Genomic DNA, 23,804 nt, shown 5'->3' with positions numbered 1-23,804 from the left:
TATTTGAGCCATTGCGCCTTTTCAGTGCAGAGCCACCGGGCTTCACACCCACTGTATTACTTACAGACCAGGGGGCGCATTACAGAAATATCTTAACTTTAGAATCCTATCTTATCTGCTTGGTTACCATGGCAATTTCAGTTAGGATCTCATTAGGACAAAAGCTATTACAGAATAACATTTCCAAAGTACATTATCCTATCTTATCTACAGTTAGGATTTGCTTCTGTAATATGAATTTGTGAAAAATCCTAACTGATCAGATCTTTAGTTAAGGCTTAAGATAAGAAGTGTTCTGTAATATGCCCCAAGTTTTATAGCCCCCTAGTGAGCTACTAGGCTGACGGTGTCAAATACAATATATGTAGTCAGCTAGTCCGTGCAACTCCTACTATGTACTGCATTTTATTAATTCAGTGTTTTAAATCTGACGGCTCTCCAGCTCCTGTGGCTTTGTGGGATTGCAAAGTGTCCATTGGTTGTACACTTCAGAATGTCTTTCGACATACATGTAGTAGGGAGTAGGGTTGCAGCGGTATACCACAGTATGAAAATTGACGGTTTTCAAACCATGTTCATTTGCTTATCTACGGTATTGAGAAAAAAAAACGCAACAGGACGGAGAATCTCACCTGTGCGTGCGCATCTCCTTTCCTCCTCGAATGCCTGTCAGACTCGTCAACTTGCGCCACACAAAACACATGCAGCGGAGAAAATGTCAGAGAGAAGCAAGGTGGGGGGTCTGACATAAGTGAGTGTGTGTGTGAGTTAAAGCAGTGTTTCTCAACTGGCGGGTCGCAGGTCTATTCGGACTGGGTCGCGGACAGCAGGGAAAAAACAATGCCATGGTTCTCCCATTGAAGATATTTCGGCAGCCGCCCAAGCGATAGCCTTTTTAGGACTGCCGAGTCAGATTTAATGATAATCTCGCAATCAGCTAAAGGCTTCTCATCTTCACTTTCGCACAAGTGTTACGGAACCAGCTCAAGATCATGATCTGATCTGCTCTTCTCTCTGGCGCGCGCATGCAAAAACCAGCTTCCCTTGATATTGTGGAGCACAGACCTCAAAACTGATGTGACCAATTTCAATTCAAGTGAGACTTTTCTAGTTTAAAGCATTACGGAGGAAGTCAAGTCAAACCTCTCAAACAGTAGGCAGCCCCGACATGCCAAACAGCACTGAGGAGGAAAAGAGCAACACTGTGCGATGCACTATTTTTTTATTTTTTATTATACATCATCACCTTTACAAAATTGTTTCACGATTTTACACGAGTAAAAGTAACTGTTATATTTTGACAAAATTGTATAGTTTCATATGAAATAATCTAAAGGTAGAATCTATTAGACCTCATTTTTATATCAACAGTGGCAGTTGTAGTTAAAGTTTCAAAATGTGTTTCAGCTAGTATTTATTTTTTCATAAATAATATAATTTGTTATTATTATTACTATTATTTAAGACTAGCTACACTGACCTAACCATGGTAATGAGGAGCCTTTCCTCTCGTGTAATATGTATGTTCTGTTTGAATTATGTTCGAAATTAGGAAACAAATGGGACAATAATGGGCTCATATAAGTAAATATGCTCTTCAGTTTTTAAAAAGGTGAAAAGCTTCCGGTCACTTTTGTTGTTGATGTCAACAACAAAAATAATGTCACTTGATGCATGTCCTTGTTCTTGAAAACCATGAACAAAACTACGCAACATAAAAGGAAATGCGACCCAGGATACATTAAATACAGGTTACGTTTTTACTATGGTGGGTCGCCACTTGATTTCCAATGTAAAATCTGTCCTGAAGAAATACCAGTTGAGAACCACTGCGTTAAAGGTACAGACAGGAGCAGTCTGGCTGTGCTGTCGTGCACCTACAGTATACAGTTGTGCTCAAATGTTTGCATACCCTGGCAGAAATTGTGAAATTTTGGCATTGATTTTGAAAATATGACTGATCATGCAAAAAAAACTGTCTTTTATTTAAGGATAGTGATCATATGAAGCCATTTATTATCACAAAGTTGTCTGGCTCCTTTTTAAATCATAGTGATAAAAGAAATCACCCAAATGGCCCTGATCAAAAGTTTACATACCCTTGAATGTTTGGCCTTGTTACAGACACACAAGGTGACACACACAGGTTTAAATGGCAATTAAAGGTTAATTTCCCACACCTGTGGCTTTTTAAATTGCAATTAGTGTCTGTGTATAAATAGTCAATGAGTTTGTTGGCTCTCACGTGGATGCACTGAGCAGGCTAGATACTGAGCCATGGGGAGCAGAAAAGAACTGTCAAAAGACCTGCGTAACAAGGTAAAGGAACTTTATAAAGATGGAAAAGGATATAAAAAGATATCCAAAGCCTTGAAAATGCCAGTCAGTACTGTTCAATCACTTATTAAGAAGTGGAAAATTCGGGGATCTCTTGATACCAAGCCAAGGTCAGGTAGACCAAGAAAGATTTCAGCCACAACTGCCAGAAGAATTGTTCGGGATACAAAGAAAAACCCACAGGTAACCTCAGGAGAAATACAGGCTGCTTTGGAAAAATGTCCCTTACCGCTTCCTCTCTCCCCAGTGACAGACACACGACCACGTCCCACTCAACATACCCCCACCGCCCGACTCAGGCCCAGGCAACGTCCGGCTTGCCAACTCCCCCCCCCATTCCTGGAGAGGAAATCAGCCACAACCATCTGTGGCCCTGGCATGTGGACCAGCTTAAATTTGAAGGGCTGAAGTGCCAAGTACCAACGAGTGATCCACGCATTGGTATCCCTCATGCGGTGGAGCCTCTGAAGCGGGGCATGATCCGAGTGGAGGATGAAGGCCTGCCCCAGCAGGTAGTAGCGGAGGGTTAGGACCTCCCACTTGATGGCAAGACACTCTCTCTCGATGGTGCTGTACTTAGTCTCTCTCAAAGAGAGCTTATGACTAATGTACAGCACGAGGCGCTCCACACCCTCCACCTCCTGCGAGAGCACGGCACCCAACCCCCTCTCTGATGCATCTGTCTGTAAAATAAAGGGGAGAGAAAAGTTAGGAGCATGTAAAAGCGGCCCACCACAGAGTGCAATTTCACTCTCGTGAAAGCCTGTTGGCACACCTCCGTCCACTGGACCGGATCTGGTGCTCCCTTTTTAGTGAGATCAGTCAAGGGGCTGGTGACATCAGGAAAATTAGGAACAAACCTTCTGTAATAGCCAGCCAGCCCCATGAACTGTCTCACCTCCTTTTTGGATTTAGGACGTGGGCAGGCCGCTATCGCTGCGGTCTTATCAATTTGGGGACGTACCTGGCCATGACCCAAGTGGAAGCCCAGATACCGTACTTCCACCCGCCCAATTGCGCACTTTTTCGGGTTTGCCGTGAGCCCCGCCCACCTCAGCGACCTCAGGACGGCTCTCAGATGCTGCATATACCTCTGCCAATCATTACTGTATATAATGATATCGTCTAAGTAGGCAGTGGCATATGCAGCGTGTGGCTGGAGGATCTTATCCATGAGGCGCTGGAACGTGGCAGGAGCCCCAAACAAACCGAATGGAAGAGTGACGAATTGGTGTAATCCGAACGGTGTGGAAAAGGCAGTTTTTTCTCGGGATAATGGAGTTAAGGGGATCTGCCAATATCCCATAGTTAAATCCAGTGTTGAATAAAATTGATCCGCACCCAACTGATTGAGCAGTTCATCAATTCGGGGCATTGGGAACATGTCAAATTTAAACACGCGTTGACTTTCCGGTAATCAACACAGAACCGGACTGACACATCACTCTTAGGTACAAGAACAACCGGGCTTGCCCAATCGCTGTGCGATTCCTCTATTACCCCCATCTAGAGCACTGCCTCTAAATCATCCCGAATCAACTTTTTCTTGTGTTCGGGTACGCGGTATGGCCGACTACGCACTACCATTCCCGGTGGGGTCTCGATATGGTGTTGTATGAAGTTAGTCCGACCGGGGAGAGGAGAGAACACGTCCGTAAATTCTATTTGCAACCTGGCCACCTCCGTGAGCTGGGATGGTGAGAGGTGGTCTCCACAAGGGACTGGGGTGAATGGATCGGCTTTGAACTTCACCTCTGGCCCGAGCTCCGCCCTCTCCGGAACTACCATCGCCATGGACACGAGGACCGCCTCTCACCATAATTTAAGGAGGTTGAGGTGGTAAATTTGACGTGTCCCGCCTCTATCCGTTCGTTTAACTTCATAATCGAGATCCCCGACTCGCTGTGTAATCTCAAAGGGTCCTTGCCACTTGGCGAGTAATTTCGAGATCGATGTGGGGAATAATACAAGTACTTTGTATCCAGCCATTTGTCCCAATTCCTAGCATCCTCGTGTACAAACTTACGAATCATGTTTTTTAGGGTGCGATTAAATTGTTCCACCAGCCCGTCAGTTTGCGGGTGATAAACGCTGGTGCGAATCGATTTAATCCCCAGCAATTCATAAAGTTTGCATAGTGTTCGTGACATAAACATTGTGCCTTGCTCGGTGAGGATTTCTTTCGGAATCCCCACCCGGGAGACAATTTTGAAGAGTGCCTCCGCAACACTGCGTGCTGAGATATTGCGTAAAGGCACTGCTTCCGGATATCACGTTGCATAATCCACGAGGACTAATACAAACCGATACCCGTGTGCTGACAGTTCTAATGGCCCGACAAGGTCCATGCCAATTCTCTCGAAGGGGACCTCGATTAACGGTAATGGGCGCAATGGCGCTCTTGGTGTGCCCGATGGATTCACCAGCTGACATTCATGGCATGCTGCACACCACCTGCGTACATCCCCGTGAATGCCCAGCCAATTAAAAGCCAATGCCAATGCCCGTGCCATTAAACGGTGTAGTGTTCTTTCTTGCCCTAAGTGACCAGCCATAGGATCGTGGTGAGTAATCGGCTCCTCGGGACTAATAATTGGGTTGTATTTTCATGGGTTAGAGTGTCCAGCGTCACTCGATACAACCGATCCCTAATAATTGAAAAATACGGATATGTGAGGGCGACGTCAGGCTGGAGCTGCTGGCCATCGATTACTCTCACTTGGTCAAAGGCGTGCCTAAAGGTTTCGTCATGCGACTGCTCTAGAGGGAAGTCCCCCTCCGGGAATTCCCTAAGGGCAGGAATGTCAGAAGATTCCCCCCCTGCGTCATTCTGACGCTGAGCAGACCCGGACGGCCCGGCTCCGCCTCCCCAGCCATCACACATCACACACTATATTTTGGTTTGCAGGACCCATCCACACACAATGCTTTTAATAATTTTTTAAACCCCAGCCAATTGGTTCCCAGAATCAGTGGATGGGTGAGGTGGGAATTAACCGTGGCCTCCACTCTATGCTTTACTCCCCGAAATTGAATAACGGTAGTCACTACCGGGTATTTGTGAACATCCCCATGCACACACCTCACCATCACCTTGTGTTTTGTACCCAAAGTCCTGTCCTGAACCAGGCCGTGGTGGATCGAGGTTTGATTACAACCCAAATCCACCAGGGCTTGGTATGTACACCCCTTAATTTTTACCGGTATCCTGTACATCCCTGCTCGACTGGGGGCAGACTGTGGCATGTCAGGAACCCATATCCACGTCTCCACCTCCATCACTGGATGCCGGTTTTGGAAGCGACCCGGCTCTCCGCAACTCGACAGACCCAGGCCGTTTCCGGGGAGTGGGTATAGGGTGAGAGGGAGGAGAGGGAGGGGCAAGAGGGAGTGAGCAAGAGAGAGAGAGAGAGAGAGAGAGAGAACTGGACTGCGGCTCGCCAGCTTCCGGGTAGGCCGCCATGTGGGATTTGGCCAGCTGGACAGTGTCACCCACTGACGTGGGGCAATGGCACTGGACCCATTCCGCTGTTCCTCAGGGCAGGCGAACGGTTAACTGCTCCAGCACCATCAGGTTGATAAGATCCTCCATGCCGCGCCCTTCCTTGGCCAGCACCCAACTGCGGCAGGCATTGCGGAGCTGTTGGGCAAACGTAAACGGGCGGCCGGCGTCGCTCAAGGTGAGGGAGCGGAATCGCTGATGGTGTTGTTTGGGGCTCCGGCCAACCCGTTGCTGGACAGCGGTCTTCAGCTTGATGTAGTACAGGCAGTCCTCAGCTGAAAGTTGCTGCACCGTGAGCTGGCCTCCCCGGAAAGCAGCGGCAGCAGGTGGAGGGCACATTGGGTTCGCGGCCAGCCGGAGGCAGTGGCCGACTGCTCGAAGAAACACAGGTATGCCTCCGGCTCGTCCTGGGGGCCCATCTTTGGGAGCAACAACTGTGGCTTCATCACTGCTTCCGGGACCGCGGTGGAGGAACCACCTGGAGCTAACCAGCAACGCAAGGCCTGCCGATCCTCAGTTTGGAGACTTTTTTTTACACATACTTCCATTAAAAAAAAAAGTTTCAAGTTTCAATTATAATTAGCATTTGTTCAACCAAAAAAAAAAAAAAAAAAACTTTCACTCCTATAAGGGTCATTGTAATTGATAATAATAATTGTGTAATACCGTATGCTGTGATACGATGATATTTTCTGAGACGGTTATCCTACTGTGAAAATATCATACCGTTGCAACCCTAGTAGGGAGGTAGGCATATTCAGACACAGGACTCACCTTTGGTGGCATAAGCCTCTGCAATCATGGAGAGTCTGTATACCGGAGCCCCCACCAGCTGCAGCTCGTCCAGATTCACTCTGCCATACTGATTCAGTGCTTCCCTGTAATCACCCTCCACATAACACAGCTTAGCCATGATCAGACTGGCCTCCTGCATGTATTCAGGCTGAGAAAAAGAGGAAAGATGGCATTATACACAAATACATGAATCTTCTGCATGAATCTTATATTATCAGATACATAACCACACATGTACACTTCCAAAAGAAAATCCAGAAGTGACCACTGACACAGCTGATACTCAGCAAACATATACACACAAACACCTGCCATCGACTGCACAGTACAAAATTGTACTAATTGGGCCTCATTCCTGAAACTTTCGTAAATGTATGAGTAAACTGGGTGTGATTTACATGTAAAATGGAAATGGACGTTCCTCCAGATTCACAAATGCTGCGTACATCCCAGGTTTGTTTGTTAAATGTATGTTAGTGAATTCCAAACATTCGTAAATAGGGGACGTGCGCATGGTCATTCACAATTATCATAATCCACACCCATGAAAACACAATAAAAGGAAGGCACCTGACTCGCTAGTAAATGCTTTTAAAACAGTGTAAAAGAGGAGGCGAGAAGCAGCTTTCCTTGTTTAGGTAAGGATTTATTCTTTCCTCTTGCAGCACAATTTACAGTCACACGTTAAGCACTAAGTTAACCACTATCACGCACCGCTTCACAAAATAAACTCTCATTACTCGTGATAAAAATCTTTGCTCTGGTTCGGGTCTGTCGTGTCCAGTCTCTCTCCCTCTTCTGTTTGCGGTGTGTCTATTTATGCCGCTCTCCCCATGCTTACTGAAATTAGAGACAGATGTTAAACATAATTTCGCTCAGGTGTAAGCGCCCTTACCGCTTTCTCTCTCTCCGGAGAGATGCTTGACCACGCCCCCGCTGCCACATATCCCCACCGCTAGACTCAGGCCGGGGCGGCATCCGGCCTGCCTACCACTCCCCCCCCATTCCTGGAAAGGAAGTCGGTGACAGCCATCTGCATCCCCGGTCTGTGGACCACCTTGAATTTAAACGGCTGAAGAGCCAGATACCAACGGGTGATCCGGGCATTAGTATCTTTCATGCAGTGGAGCCACTGGAGTGGGGCGTGATCCGAGCAGAGGGTGAAGACCTGCCCCAGCAGGTAGTATCGGAGTGTGAGGACCGCCCACTTGATGGCGAGACACTCCTTTTCCACGGTGCTGTACTTAGTTTCCCTTAACGAGAGCTTACGGCTAATGTACAGCACCGGACGCTCCTCCCCCTCCACCACCTGCGAGAGTACGGCCCCCAGCCCCCTGTCTGAAGCATCTGTCTGTAAAACAAAAGGGAGAGAGAAGTCAAGTGAATGTAAAAGCGGCCCCCCGCAAAGTGCAGCTTTAACTTGCGTGAACGCCCGCTGACACTGCTCCGACCACTGGACCGGATCTGGAGCTCCCTTTTTAGTGAGATCAGTCAGCGGGCTGGTTTCGTCCGAATAATTAGGTACGAACCTTCTATAATAGCCAGCCAGCCCCTTTTTGGTCTTGGGTCTCGGGCAGGTCGCAATCGCCGCTATCTTGTCAATTTGGGGACGCACCTGCCCATGGCCCAAGTGGAACCCCAGATACCCTACCTCCACCCATCCAATCGCGCACTTCTTCGGGTTCGCTGTGAGTCCCGCTCGGCGCAGCGATCTCAGAACAGCCCTCAGATGTTGCATATGCCGCTGCCAATCATTGCTATAAATGATGATGTCATCTAAATAGGCAGCGGCGTAAGCTGAATGCGGTCTGAGGATTCGGTCCATGAGATGCTGAAATGTAGCCGGGGCCCCAAACAAACCGAATGGAAGTGTCACAAATTGGTGTAATCCAAACGGTGTGGAGAAGGCGGTTTTCTCACGGGAAATTGGTGTCAAGGGGATCTGCCAATAACCCTTCGTTAAATCCAATGTCGAATAAAAACGAGCAGTGCCCAACCGATTGAGCAACTCATCAATGCAAGGCATTGGATACACATCAAATTTAGACACCGCGTTGACTTTTCTATAATCCACACAGAATCGCACAGACCCGTCGCTCTTAGGCACTAGAACAACTGGACTGGACCAATCACTGTGGGATTCTTCTATTACCCCCATATCAAGCATTGCATCCAATTCTTCCCGAATGATTTTCTTCTTGTGTTCGGGTAGTCGATAGGGGCGGCTACGTACGACGACCCCCGGCTCGGTCTCGATGTGGTGATGGATGAGGTTTGTACGCCCCGGTAGAGGGAGAACACATCTGCAAACTCTTGTTGCAACCTAGCAACCTCCGCGAGTTGGCTCGGTGAGAGGTGGTCTCCGCAAATGACTGGGGTGAACTGTTTATGTTTTGAACTCACCTCCGGTCCGAGCTCCGCCTTCTCGGGAACTACCATAGCCAACGTCACGGGAACCGCCTCCCTCCACAATTTCAGGAGATTGAGGTGGTATATTTGACGTGCACCCCCTCTATCGGTTTGTTTAACCTCACAATTGAGATCTCCCATTCGTCGTGTGACCTCAAAGGGTCCTTGCCACTTGGCAAGTAATTTAGAGCTTGATGTGGAAAGCAATACAAGCACTTTATCTCCCGGTGCAAATTCCCTTAGCTGAGTTCCCCTGTCATACAGTCGGCGCTGTCGTTCTTGAGCTTGGAGCAAATTCTCCTGTGTTAGCTGCCCCAAAGTGTGGAGTTTTGCTCTAAGATCAAGAATGTACTGAATTTCATTTTTACTGTTTGAAGGTCCCTCCTCCCAGGCTTCTCGCGATACATCGAGCACACCGCGTGGGCATCGCCCATACAGCAGCTCGAATTGGGAGAAGCCAGTGGAGGCTTGCGGGACCTCTCGTACTGCAAATAACAGGGGGTCGAGCCATTTATCCCAATTTCTAGCATCATCGTGCACGAACTTACGAATCATGTTTTTGAGGGTTTTATTAAATCGTTCCACCAGGCCATCCGTTTGAGGATGGTACACGCTGGTGCGAATCGATTTAATATTAACAACTCGTACAGTTCGCGTAGTGTCCGTGACATAAACGTTGTGCCCTGATTGGTGAGGATTTCTTTTGGAATCCCCACCCGGGAGATTATTTTGAAGAGTGCCTCCGCAACACTGCGTGCTGAGATGTTGCGAAGAGGCACTGCTTCCGGATATCGCGTTGCATAGTCCACTAGGACCAATACAAAGTGATGTCCGCGTGCTGACCGTTCTAATGGCCCGACGAGGTCCATTCCAATTCTCTCAAAGGGTATCTCGATCAGAGGGAGAGGGCGCAATGGCGCTTTTGGGGTGGCCGGTGGGTTAACCAGCTGGCATTCGCGGCATGCCGCACACCACCTGCGGACATCGCCGCCAATGCCCGGCCAATAGAAACGGGCTATTAGACGGTTCAGTGTCTTCCTTTCTCCTAAGTGGCCCGCCATGGGATTATAATGAGCCGCCTGGAATACCATTTCCCGACGGCTCCTTGGAATCAAGAGTTGGGTTGTATCCTCTTTGGTCCGAGTGTCCTGTGTCACTCTATACAACCGCTCATTTATAATTGCAAAATAGGGGTATGAAAGGGCGATGTCCGGCTGGAGTCGTTGACCATCGATAACTCTCACTTGGTCAAAGGCGTGTTTGAGGGTTTCATCTCGCAACTGCTCCAAAGGGAAATCCCCGTCAGGGAATTCCCTGAGGAGGGGAGGGGCTGCAGCCTCTCCCCCTCTCTCGTCATTATGACGTGGAGCTGTCGAGGACGGCCCCGGCTCCGCCTCCCCTGCCAGAGCATCGCACATCACACATCTTCGGCAGGCGTCACGGAGCCGCTGGGCGAAGGCAAACGGGCGGTCGGAGCTCTCCAACTTCAAGCTCCGGAAGAGTTGATGACTTTCCTCTGGAGTGCGACCAACCCGTTGCAAGATGGCTCTTTTTAAATCTCCGTAGGCCAGGAGGCTCGTCGCTGGCAGTTGTTGAGCCGCGAGCTGGGCTTCCCCGGACAATAGTGGGATCAGTCGGGCCGCCCATTGGCCAAGCGGCCAGCCCCAGATCTTGGCGGTCCGCTCAAACAAATCCAGGAAGGCCTCAGGGTCGTCCGCCGCCCCCATTTTCTGTAAAGCTGGCGGGGGTAACGGCGTGGGAGTGCCCGGGGTCGCGGCTGAGGACGCCTCCTGGCTGAGGAGGCTCTGGATCGCCTGCCGGTCCTCGGCTTGAGCGTGCAGGAGCTCGACAAACCGGCGGTCTTGATCTTGTCGGAGCTCAAGCAGTGTCTGTTGGTGGCTCTGATGTAGGCTGGCGAGGGCTTGCAGGATCTCCGCCAACTGGGAGGACTCTACGGGACGACTTCCATCCATCTTCGACCCAAACTTCAATCCCGGGTTTCGGCACCAGTGTAAAGGAGGAGGCGAGAAGCAGCTTTCCTTATTTAGGTAAGGATTTATTCTTTCCTCTTGCAGCACAATTTACAGTCACACATTAAGCACTAAGTTAACCACTATCACACACCGCTTCACAAAATAAACTCTCATTACTCGTGATAAAAATCTTTGCTCTGGTTCGGGTCTGTCGTGTCCAGTCTCTCTCCCTCTTCTGTTTGCGGTGTGTCTATTTATGCCGCTCTCCCCGTGCTTACTGAAATTAGAGACAGGTGTTAGACATAATTTCGCTCAGGTGTAAGCGCCCTTACCGCTTTCTCTCTCTCTGGAGAGATGCTTGACCACGCCCCCGCTGCCACAAACAAGTATGCGGAACAGTAATGAAATCGTTTTTATAAATGAAGAGCATTCACATCATACAATTTTTATTTAGCAAACACATTAGCGTCTCAGAGAAAGTGAGGAACTTACTGTCATCGCATGTTTTTGCTGTCATCGGAGGCTCTTTTGTGAATCAAACAGTCCAAGAGGTCAATCAAAATGGTTTGACATGAAGCTGTGGTGTAAAAAATGTCTGTCAAATTGAAGTCATGGCAGTTTGCCTAAAGCCTGATCTATAGTATAAGAAGCCTAACTTTTTTCTCCTGGACGAAGTAAAGCACCCTAGATTAACGAAGCCTGCGTTTATACTATGCGCAACATTGTTTTAAAATTTTTTGTTTGGGGTGATGTCAAAGTGTTTAACGTCCTGTTCCAGCCACAAGTAAAGCCAATAATGCCGGTTATAATAATGCACTGTGTTGCTTCTTTGCTTTACTAAACTTGTCACGGCCCCTTCCACTTTTAAAAACTCCAATCTCTGTCTACTCATTTGTCGTGGCCGAGCTGTCTTTGTAGAGTTTGAAATCATGTAAAAAAGTATACTTCTGCACAATCTCTGAGAGATGGGCTTCAAAGTTATCCATTTTAACTACAGTAACCTAGGTTACAAGTTCTCCTAGGTCAAGAATTTCAGAGATGTGCATGAACAGGAGAAATATCACCAAACGGACACATTAGCAGAACATAATGTCACTGCATTTCATCATCATTTGTAGAACTAAGCAAAACCTGTTTGCCCAGTAAGTATAAATTAGCCTTAAAGGGGTCATGTGTCATGAGGAATCAAATTTTCCTTGATATTTTGACAAATAAGAGATGTTTCTACTATAAAAACATGAATTTCAAAACACAAAACTTAATCCCTAATACAATAAAAGCATTTATTAAAACCAAGCTGCCAAAATGCCTCGTTCTCTACTTCCGTAATATTGTGACGTCACAAAGGGTACTCATTAATTCATGACCGCCTCTACAGCAACAACATCAACACCTACTTTACACTCGTACTAAGAGAGAGAGCAGGACAAACAGGCCTAGTGTGCCTAACTATTCCTGAACACCACCCATCTGCCCTATTTTTAATGGTTGGTGTATGTAAGCTCGCACTAGATGGACTTCTTTGACAGTTTTGATGCGTTTCCATCGATGTGCACTTCAGTGCAGGATGATACTGGAAACTGGATGTGTGCATCTTCATTGTGCTCTGGACTATGTGTGCGTCATGTGGATGTGTCTTCAGCGTATTTCAGCATGGATTGCTTGTGAACCAGTCATAATACAATTCAAGGAATTGTTATTGAATGATGGGGAAGTTAAAACACTTGGACCGTATCAAAAACGTAAGTTCCTTTCATGAATATTTCAAATGTCATGATTGTTTGATAGTTTACGGTGCTGACACACTGTTTACACCAGGCACGTCCATTGACGCAACACAATTGCTTGAGGCTGTCTACACCGGGCGCATCAACACAAACATTCAAAACAGTTTATTTGTGTTGTTGGCAGTAGTAGCGCCAGTGCAAAATGGAACGGGACACCTGTTTGCTGTCAACAGGCGATTCCATGGTAGGCAGCTTAATTGATTATAATGGGTTCTATTGCTTTTGACGCAACTGTCGCGTCCAGTGTAGGCAGGGTGTGAGTGTTAACAGTTGTGCTTGAGATTAAAAGTTTTATATATTCGGATGCAATTTGTTGGATGCGCGTTATCTGTAAACCCTGACATTTTGTTTTATAAATGTTGTGGTCTTGTGGAGTTTGTTCATTCTCTTCCAATTGAGTTTCAAATATGGCTAAATTTGAGGGGCTGCACAATGTTATCCAATCAGAACAGTGGGTGTTTACGATGACATTTAAAGGAGGAGCTGAGGCCGAAACCGAGTGTTTCAGACAGAGGGCCAGAGACAGGGTGGAAAATGATCATATACAGTGGATATAAAAAGTCTACACACCCCTGTTAAAACAGATGGTTTTTGTGATGTAAAAAATGAAACAAAGATAAATCATATCAGAATTTTTGCACCTTTAATGTAAAAATTACAACCTATGCAATGCCACTGAAAACCAAAGTGACACATTTCAGAGAAGAAAGAAAAAATATAAAAAACTTAGAATAACCTAACTGCATAAGTGTGCACTTCCCTGAACTAATACTTAGTTGAAGCACCCTTTGATTTTATTACAACACTCTGTTTGGATAAGAGTCTATTAGCTTGGCACATCTTGACTTGGGAATATTTTTCCACTCTTCTTTGCAAAAACATTCCAGATCTGTCAAATTGTGAGGGCATCTCCTGTTTACGGCCCTTTTCAGGTCCCCCCACAGATTTTCTATAGGATTCAGGTCTGGGCTCTACCTTGGCCATTCCAAAACATTAATCTTTTTTTTGCTGAAGCCATTCTTTTGTTGATTTGGATGTGTGCTTTGGATCATTGTCATGCTGAAAGGTGAAAGATCTCTTCATTTTCAGCTTTCTAGCAGACGCCAGAAGGTTCTGTGCCAAAATTGACTGGTACTCCCTCCATCTTCACTAAAGCCCCAGTTCCAGCTGAAGAAAAGCAGCCCCAAAGAATGATGCTGCCACCACCATGCTTCACTGTGGGTATGGTGTTCTTTTGATGATGTGCTGTGTTGTTTTTGCACCAAACATACCTTTTACAATTTAGGGCAAAAAGTTCAATCTTGGTCTCATCAGACCATAACATATTTTTCCACATGGTTTTGGGAGACTGGATATAGGTTTTTGCAATGTTTTTTTTCTGTCAGAAAAGGCTTGCATCTTGCCACCCTGCCCCATAGCCCAGACAGATGAAGAATACGGGAGATAGTTGTCACATGTAAGGAGCAACCAGTACTTGCCAGAAAGAGCTGCAGCTCCTTTAATGTTGCTGTAGGCCTCTTGACAGCCTCCCTGACCAGTTTTATCTTTGTCTTCTCATCAATTTTGGAGGGACGTCCTGTTCGTGATAATGTCACTGTTGTGCCATACTTTCTCCACTTGTTGATGACTGTCTTCACTGTGTTCCATGGTATGTCTAATGCCTTGGAAATTGTTTTGTAGCCCTAACCTGAGCGATACCTTTTAACAATGAGATCCCGTTGATGCTTTGTAAGCTCTTTGTAGCCCATGGCTCTTGTAGTAGCATGCAACCAAGATGTCAGAAAAATCCTACAAGAACAGCTGAGATTTATTTGGAGTTAATCAGAGTCACTTCAGGTGAAGACAGATGTGTACTATTTCACATGAGCTTGATGATTGGTTGATTCTGAACACAGCCACATACCCAGTTATAAAAGAGTGTGCACACTTATGCAGTTATTCCAAGTTTTTTTCTCTCTCCCTCTCTGAAATGTCACTTTGGTTTTCAGTTTCATAGGTTGTAATTTTTACATTAAAGGTGCAAAAAGTCTGATATGATTTATCTTTGTTTCAGGGGTGTGTAGACTTTTTATATCCACTGTATTATTAAATTATGATTGGTTTAATGCAAAAAAAAACTTTACTAACATTATCAGTGGACCTCAGGGAAGATAATAAAACTATTAAAAAAAAAAGAGCATTTCTTGACCCCTTTAAAAGAACACAAAACGTTCTGATATCTTACACATGATTTACAAGTAGTCGGGAGTAGGTGTAAATTTTGTTTGTAACAACAAACATTTTGGAAACATAAAAACTTTCATGAATCTGAAAATTTACATAAGAAGAGCTTTACGAATGATTTACACACAAATTCGTTCGCTCTTGTTTCATGAATGAGGCAGATGTTCCAACACAGAACATCACCAACATACAGTATGGCACACCAAAACTCAAATAAGACAAATGTATGATGTTATACCAGATGAATAACATAGTCAAGTAAATAATAAATGAATGGGGTTTTCAGTAATAATAGTAGTCTATTTTGACCAGTGTGACTATGGGTCAGTTACACTTATGCAGCACAATTGAGCAACACATATCTAATGGGCCCTGTCCAGCATTACCTTTAAGTTTCCCCGATCAAGTGCAACCGTCAGGTGTTTCCGGACCTCCTGGAGGTGTGGCCGGGGCCCGCGGGGACTTGCTCCCTGCTTGATGGGGTTTTCCTTTAGATACTGCTGGAGTTTGGCCTCCCCCAGCAGGAGTTCCCCGGTATCATCTATAAAACAAGTAGAAGTTCAGTCTTGCACAAATTAATTTAGTAAATCGACAAATCCTTTCACACTCACAACTACAAAGCAAACAAACAGAGATGAGAAGGCAACAGGTCACACCACATGGCACATGTTCACTACTGAAATGTGGAATATGAATGTGTACTCTACAAGGTTTATATTATGATCAGAATGAGCTGTTGTTGGCTGAGTATTTGATCATAGTGGCACTCGGTAGAAGGTGGTGCTCATGATGAGATGAAGGTAGTAGCCATGCCACTTTCTAACTAAGGGCATAACGGCACACTGCTCTCAAGAAGAAAGCTCTTTCACTCTCTCTTACACTAGAATGTTTCAAAGTGGTATAAGCTAATAACTCTATGTACTGCTGCAGTTTATCTTTCTAGGACTCTTTTAAATGTATCAGTAACAGTGTCACCTGCACCTATCTGCTCTGTCAAGATGCTACAGACCGCAGTAAATACAGTTTGCGGTTTGAAATTCAGACTTCAACTGGCTATAAATCTGCTATGCGCTGTCATAGACATGTAAATAATGTTGCATGTGATTCTTCATGATTTGTGAATTCGGATGTCATCATCATTTACGACTCTTCATTTTCTAATCCAAAAAGCTCCAAAAGTTGTACACTTAAAAGACTGGAACCACTCTCATCTTGACCAGTCTGATTTGTGAATTTTTTCACAGCAGTGTCAACACTTTTTTAAGTCCAAGTGCTGGGAAGTTGAAAAATAAGCGCTGTGTTCGTGCAAATTCACTTGTATTAGATAGAGCCTGATTTGTGAACACTTTCACAATCACATTTGGTCGCGTTTAATTGCGTCTTACTGCTCTACCCCCATTGCCTTGTGTAATAATTACAATATAGGCTGTGTCAGTGGATAAAGCCATCAGAGAAATCAGCTTATAATTCTAAAAACTGAGCACCTAGCCGGGTCATAGTAGGCTCAAAAAGACCTTCATGATTTGTGGATTTTTTTCACAGATCAGTTTTTTTCTCTTAACCTTATTTTGTGTTCTGTAGTCAACAGTTTACCTGAAAAATCAGTGTTATAGGCTTTGAGAGGGCATATTTTGCAAACACATGATAATTATGAAAGAAAAACACTAGTTTCATACAAAACTGGATTTGTGAAAACATTCACAGATTGAATTTACTCAGTTTGATGGCTTCTTGCATATTGGCATAGTGTAATACAAATTTTCTAAGCCATAAAACCAATAAATGTCTTATAATTACACAAAATGAGCACCTAGATGAGTCACACTAGGCTTAAATAGACCACTCTGATTTGTGATTTTTTTTCACAGATCAGTTTTTGTCATTTAAACCTTTTTTGAGATATCAGTGTATTAGGCTTAGTGTTATAATTGCTCTGTGTTTTAGTATTTTCCATTCATTTCCTATGGTGGGTTAAAAATGACCCGGAACACCACGAGTGTTACTTTTTTGTCATGTTGGCTAAACTCATCAAATCCAGTCCAATGTTTTTTGTGAGTTCAGATGGCAAATGAAAGTAACCAAGCCTTGGCCCACCGAGAAGAATGAAACCATTTTTATTAAAGAAACCAAAACAAAATGGGTCAAAAATAACCCGAACACTGCACAAGGGTTAAATAAAATGACTAGCTTATTGACATATCATCCATATAAAAATTATATTTGTCAACAACAAACCAAAGCCATCAAACTGAGTCAAATCAATCTCTGACATTTTTCACAAATCTAGTTTTGTGTAAAACTATAGTTTTTCCATCATAATTATCATGTGTTTCAAGAATGTGACTTCTCAAAGCCTACACTGATTTTTAAGGAAACTCAATAACTCAATAAAATTGGTTAAATGACAAAAACTGTTCTGTGAAGAAAAAAAAAAAATCACAAATCATGAAGGTCAATTTGAGCCTAGTGTGACCCGTCTGTGTGCTCAGTTTTTAGAGTTTTAGGCCTTTTATTACTTTTTTGGCTTACATCCTTGATTTTTCACAATGCCAATATGCATGAAGCCATGAAAATGAGTCAAATCAATCTAAAGGTTTTCACAAATCCAGTTTTGTGTGAAACTATAGTTTTTCCATTATAATATTATAATTATGTGTTTGCAGAATGTGCCCTCTCAAAGCCTATAACACTGATTTTTCAGGTAAACTGTTGACTACAGAACACAAAAAAGGGTAAAGAGATAAAAACTGCTCTGTGGAAAAATCCACAAATCATGAAGGTCTTTTTGAGCCTACTATGACCCGTCTAGGTGCGCAGTTTTTAGAATTATAAGCTGATTTCTCTGATGGCTTTATCCATTGACACAGCCTATATTGTAATTATTACACAAGGCAATGGGGGTAGAGCAGTAAGACGCAATCAAATGCGACCAAATGTGATTGTGCAAGTGTTCACAAATCAGGCTCTATCTAATACAAATGAATTTGCATGAACACAGCGCTTGTTTTTCACCTTCCCAACTCATGGACTTAAAAAAGAGTTGACAGGAAAACAAACTGCTGTGAAAACATTCACAAATCAGACTGGTCAAGATGAGAGTGGTTCCAGTCTTCTAGGTGTACAACTTTTGGAGCTTTTTGGATTATAAAATGAAGAGTCGTAAATGATGATGTCATCCGAATTCACAAATCATGAAGAATCACATGCAATTTTATTTACAAGTCTATGACAGCGCATAGCAGATTTATAGCCAGTCGACGTCTGAATTTCAAACCGCAAAAAGTAGACTGTCACAGTGCAGCAGAGAAGCGCTGAGTTGTGAATACAGCATTACATAAAGCCAAAACATAATCCAGTGTTGCACATTTGGACCTGAGGCTAAGCACATTCTTACAACTCTTACTACACGCGCAGCTTTGAGTACAATCACGTGCACTTTAATCTGATTCCTCACGAGCGCGTCTCGAACCATTCTGGATGAGAATAATCAGTGATTCTTATATTAATATACAGCTTTTAATGAAAAGAGCACAACTGAAAGGTGGGCAGAGGCCATTTATCCACGACTGTCTGACTGAATGTTTGCTAGATTCAATACAGTACACAGTACAATATCACAAGAAACAAAGACAAACAATTATGCTTAATAAACACCCGTGCTTGATAAATAGATGAATTATAGACATAATGAAGATGAATGGGCACAAATGTGTTGGGAGTCATGAAGTGTTCGGGACAGATGAGTTTAGCTCCAACAGGACATTAACATCACATTTTAGACACCCTGAAATCACACTATTCATTCAGTGTAGCGTTTAAAGTGTGGCTGAATAGGAAGGAAACAATCAGACAGGGATTCTGACCACCAGGTCTGTCCAAGCTAACGCGTTAGCCAATAGACTATTTACAGAAACAAACAAACACACACACACACACACACACACACACACACACACACACACACACACACACACACAAACACACACTTGTCATTCATTGTGGGGACTCTCCATAGACTTCCATGCATTTTATGGATTTTATACAGATCTAACGATCATTTCTATCCCCTAACCCTCATAGAAACCTTTTTTGCATTTTTTACATTTTCAAAAAAAAAAAAAAAAAAAAAAACATCGTTTATTATGTTAAGCAATTTCCCTAGTGGAGACCGCTGGCTGGGCCCCACAATGTAGGTGATCTCAGGTTTTACTATCCTTGTGGGGACATTTGGTCTGTAGTATAAACATAAACATGTATACACATACACACACACACACACACACACACACACACACACACACCGTTTGAGATGAGCTTCACGGACAGCTGCCGCACAAGTTCGGGTATCTTGTCCCACTGTCCCTCCGATCGACAGCGCTCTATTTCAGTCTCTAATCGCGACCCGGACTTTCTGGCTGTCATCTTTCTGCCACCTCCGGACCAAAACACGACCCGGAGCCGCAGAACAGAAGCATCAAATACCTAGAGAGGACGACAGGGCGACAACATGTTGAACACTTCCGAGCCATGAATCTGAACGCTGATTGGATAAACCTCTGTCAGGCGACATGTCCACAAGCGTTGCATTTTTTTCGTTTACTTAAATTGTGGTGTATATTTACAACTATGTTTCTATTTAATATACCAACAGAGTAGTTGTATAGTAACTAAACGTCTAAAAACCTTAGAGAAATAGTCTTTTTGGACTTTAGAGCGCCGTTTCTAGCACTCCACATTGAACGAAGTCGCCCTTCCAGGTTGTTTGTAGTTCATCTGTCAGGAGAGCGCGTTGCACTGCAGCATCCTGTGCTGTTGGTGGCGCTGCATTAAACGCACCCTTGACAATTTTACAACTGCGTTCCGGTCTGCGGCATTTTGGTGGTGAATGTGGAGAGAGGATTGTGTAAGTAATCATAGATTTTAATTAAGAAATTTATATAGGAATATATTTACGTGTTGGATTGATTTTTATCATACAATATTTAAGTCTGCTGGCATAAGTGCTTTTTTTAATGGTTGGTTTGCAAACGGCAGTGTGTTTATTATTGGCTTACAGCTTGTTTCTAGTGGCTGTCGTTTTTTTTTTAAAGAGAGAATCAATGTGTTTAAGGATGATAGAGAGTGTTTGGATATCTGGCTTTTAAGACAGTGATGAATGACTAGTAAAACCATAATTATTTGTCTTAGGCCTTTACCTCTTAAGGAAAGCTGTTGGTTTTATTTGAATGGCAACAGAAGTCAAGGTCAGTAAGACTACTAGTTAGAGCTCAGTGTTCTGTTGTACAGCTGCTTCAGATACATTCATTTAGTCAGATTTTCAGGTGATTAAAGATTTAGTCTTCTATCTATGAGTTTTCTATCTACTTCATTGACATGTCACAGGTTGTTTAGTCAGTACAGAGCAGAACCAGTTTATGCGTCGTAGAACTCAAGCTTAAATGGATAGTTCACCCAAAAATGAAAATTCCCTCATTATTTACTCACCCTCATGCCATCCCAGTTGTGAATGACTTTTTCTTCTGCAGAACGTAAATGAAAATTTTCAGAAGAATATATCAGCTCTGTAGGTCTATACGATGCAAGCGAACGTTGTCCAGAATTTTGAAGCTCCAAAAAGCACATAAAGGCAGCTTAAAAGTAAACCATACGACTCCAGTGGTTAAATCCATGTACATTCAGAAGCAATATGATATGTGTGGGTGAGAAACAGATCAATATTTAAGTCTTTTTTTTACTATAAATTATCCTCCCTGCCCAGTAGGTGGCAGTATGCACCAAGATTGTGAATCACCAAAAACAAAAGTAGAAGAACTCTTGAAAGTGGAGATTTATTGTAAATAAAAAGACTTAAATATTGTCATCTCAATACAGGACCACTTTAACCATAACCTGCTCATAACCAGCCCACAAACACACATCACACATTGCGGTCTGGAGCCGTTGTGCACGTCCAGTGCACATGAATGAGAAACAAGAGAGTAAAATTTCATAATATTTAAATATTTTGAATCACAATCCACAAAACATAAAAACTATAGAGATACCTCTTAAAATGTCTGCATGAAAAAATTATTAAACTCCAGCCATTTCCTCCACATCCGACTTGTTTACATCAAGACCAGTCACGTGTATTTAGAAAATAAATGGGTTCAGTTTTGATTTCATGCTGGTTTAAAAGGATATTTCACCCAAAAATGAAAATTCTCTCATCATTTTTTCACCTTCATGCCATCCCAGATGTGTATGACTTTCTTTCTTCTACAGAACACAAATGAAGATTTTTAGAAGAATATTTCAGCTCTGTAGGTCCATACAATGCAAGTGAATGGTGACCAGAAATTTGAAGCTCCAAAAAGCACATAAATGCAGCATAAAAGTAATCCATAAAACTCCAGTGGTTAAATCCATGTCTTCAGAAGTGATATGATAGGTGTGGGTGAGAAACAGATCAATATTTAAGTCTTTTCACTACACATCTTGCCATTGCAGTCTCTAGGCACAATAATGATTTCAAGCTTGATTACACTTCCTAGTGCTTGATGCATGCGCAGAACGCTAGATGGCGCTATAGAAAGTATAATTGAGCTTCAAATCATAATCGCCAAGGAGACTGCTGTCAAGATGTACAGTGAACAAGGATTTAAATATTGATCTTTTTCTCTCCCACACCTGTCATAGCATGTCTCAACTCATGGATTTTACCATTGGAGTTTTTTGGATTGCTTTTATGCTGCCTTTATGTCCTTTTTGGAGCTTCAAAGTTTTGGCCACCATTCACTTGCATTGTATGGACCTACAGAGCTGAGACATTCTTCTAAACATCTTAATTTGTGTTCAGCAGAAGAAAGGAAGCCATAAATATCTGGGATGGTATGAGGGTGAGTAAATGAGATAATTTTCATTTCTGGGTTAACTACTCCATTAAAGAATAGTTTACCCCAAATGGAAAATTCTGCCATAATTTACTCGTCATCATGTTGTTTGACGCTAGTATGACTTTCTCTCTACAGTGAAACACAAAAGATGTTAAGCAGAATGTTAGCATGTCAGTAACTACTCACTTTCATAGGATCCTTTTTACATATAATGAAACTAAATGGTTACTGATACTAACATTTAGCAAATAAACAAACAAAAAAAATCCTTCTGTGTTGCATAGAAGACAGGAAGTTTTACTGGTTTGAAACAACATGAGGGTGAGTAAATGATGACAGAATTTTATTTTTTGAGTGAACTATCCCTTTAAGCTTTGTGGGCTTGTTTTTAAGTAAGGTGACCTTTGGGAATAGATGTAAAATGTATTCATGTGTATTATACTTGATTCGTTATAGCTACATACATTTTTCTGTTATGTCTGTATATTTATTATGTACATTTGTAATGTTTAATAAACTATGGGTTGAGCTGATGTTGTACCTGAAAGTAATGGCTTGGTCTGGTTTTTCATAGAATCACATTCATAACCCTTTACTGGCTGCAAGATGTTCTTGACTCTGGCACTTTTTCGGAAGGGGATCCCAGGAAAGCAGTGGATCGGGAAGCACCGTCGGCCTCGTGCAGTCACCTGGCAGATGAAGCGGAATATGGTGGAACGCCTGGAGCAGGAAGCAGAGAATGAATACTGGATCAGCCGGCCGTTCATGACATTAGAGCAGGAGAGAGGCCACGCAGCACAGAGACGGGAGTGGATGTCACTTCAAATCAAAGCTGCGCGACAAGCCAAGTTTCCTGAACACAAATACATCGCAGACCAATTGAACCACCTGAAAATCACCAAGACCTGGTCCAGCTAACCAGAACACTAAAGACTGATTGAGCAGATCTCTGAGTTTTGAGAGGGAGCAGAAAGGACTTGTGTGTTGGATTGAATTTTCTGTTTGTGGATGTTACATTGTGCATCTGTGTGTGATATGTGCTGTTTATAAATGATATCTAATTAACACATGTGGCTCCGCTGTTTATTCTGAATCATTGAGCAATTTTAATAATCAAGCTTGAAGGGCCTGGGTAGCTCAGCGAGTATTGACGCTGACTACCACCCCTGGAGTCGCGAGTTCAAATCCAGTGTGTGCTGAGTGACTCCAGCCAGGTCTCCTAAGCAACCAAATTGGCCCGGTTGCTAGGGAGGGTAGAGTCACATGGGGTAACCTCCTTGTGGTCGCGATTAGTGGTTCTCGCTCTCAATGGGACGCGTGGTAAGTTGTGTGTGGATTGCGGAGGTTAGCATGAGCCTCCACATGCGGAGTATCCGCGGTGTCATGCACGACGAACCACGTGATAAGATTCGCGGATTGATGGTCTCAGAAGCGGAGGCAACTGAGACTTGTCCTCCGCCACCCGGATTGAGGTGAGTAACCACGCCACCACGAGGACCTACTAATGGGGCTTTTCCGCTGCACGGTACGGCTCGACTCGACTCTGCTCGCTTTTTGGGGGTTTTCCACTGTGGATAGTATATGGTACCTGGTACTTTTTTTAGTACCACCTCGGTCGAGGTTCCAATAGTATTGGAATAGTATTCTGAGATGACATTCTTCTCACCACAATTGTACTGAGCGGTTATCTGAGTTACCATAAAGTTTTGCCAGTCTGGCCATTCTCTGTTAACCTCTCTCATCAACAAGGCTTTTCCGTCTGCAGAACTGCAACTCACTGGATGTTTTTTGTTGTTGGCACCATTCGGAGTAAATTCTAGAGACAGTTGTATGTGAAAATCCCAGGAGATCAGCAGTTACATAAATACTCAAACCAGCCCATCAGGCGCCAACAATCATGCCA

General features: G+C 43.7%; 2 protein-coding genes across 9 annotated transcripts in view; one reads left to right on the top strand and one right to left on the bottom strand.

The window, feature by feature from the left end:
• LOC127411550 (tetratricopeptide repeat protein 7B-like) overlaps positions 1-19,814 on the bottom strand; it is an 89,710-nt gene extending 69,896 nt beyond the window's left edge. For 5 of the 7 annotated variants that reach the window (XR_007892301.1, XM_051647226.1, XM_051647220.1 and 2 more), the window contains exons 1-3: positions 19,328-19,648; positions 15,413-15,567; positions 6,614-6,782 (exon numbers count right to left, since the gene is read on the bottom strand). Coding sequence is in view for 6 of the 7 variants with exons in the window: in XM_051647226.1 (XP_051503186.1) it covers positions 6,614-6,782; positions 15,413-15,567; positions 19,328-19,448 (445 nt within the window). In the remaining variant the exon portion in view is untranslated. Of the gene's footprint in view, positions 1-6,613; positions 6,783-11,508; positions 11,594-15,412; positions 15,568-19,327; positions 19,649-19,709 lie in introns of those variants that run through there. The other 2 variants (XM_051647221.1, XM_051647224.1) reach the window with 2 other exon arrangements.
• LOC127411560 (ribosomal protein 63, mitochondrial) lies at positions 19,786-22,968 on the top strand. 2 transcript variants are annotated; one of them, XM_051647245.1, is made up of 3 exons: positions 19,865-19,929; positions 20,214-20,269; positions 22,476-22,968. In XM_051647245.1, exon 3 carries the CDS (start codon positions 22,508-22,510, stop codon positions 22,817-22,819), a length of 312 nt encoding a protein of 103 aa, XP_051503205.1. In that variant the 5' UTR covers positions 19,865-19,929; positions 20,214-20,269; positions 22,476-22,507; the 3' UTR covers positions 22,820-22,968. The 2 variants fall into 2 exon arrangements, with proteins under 2 accessions (XP_051503204.1, XP_051503205.1); XM_051647244.1 differs by lacking the exon at positions 20,214-20,269 and having other exon boundaries at positions 19,786-19,929.
• Positions 22,969-23,804: the final 836 nt, after the last annotated feature.

Source organism: Myxocyprinus asiaticus, chromosome 20, assembly GCF_019703515.2.
Source record: "Myxocyprinus asiaticus isolate MX2 ecotype Aquarium Trade chromosome 20, UBuf_Myxa_2, whole genome shotgun sequence".
Lineage (NCBI taxonomy): Eukaryota > Metazoa > Chordata > Actinopteri > Cypriniformes > Catostomidae > Myxocyprinus > Myxocyprinus asiaticus.
Note: the sequence above shows the minus strand (reverse complement) of the source record. Positions and strands in the feature narration are given on the sequence as shown.

Coding starts and splice junctions, on each gene's coding strand:
- LOC127411560 (XM_051647244.1), top strand. CDS start 22,508: ATGTTCTTGACTCTGGCACTTTTTCGGAAGGGGATCCCAGGAAAGCAG.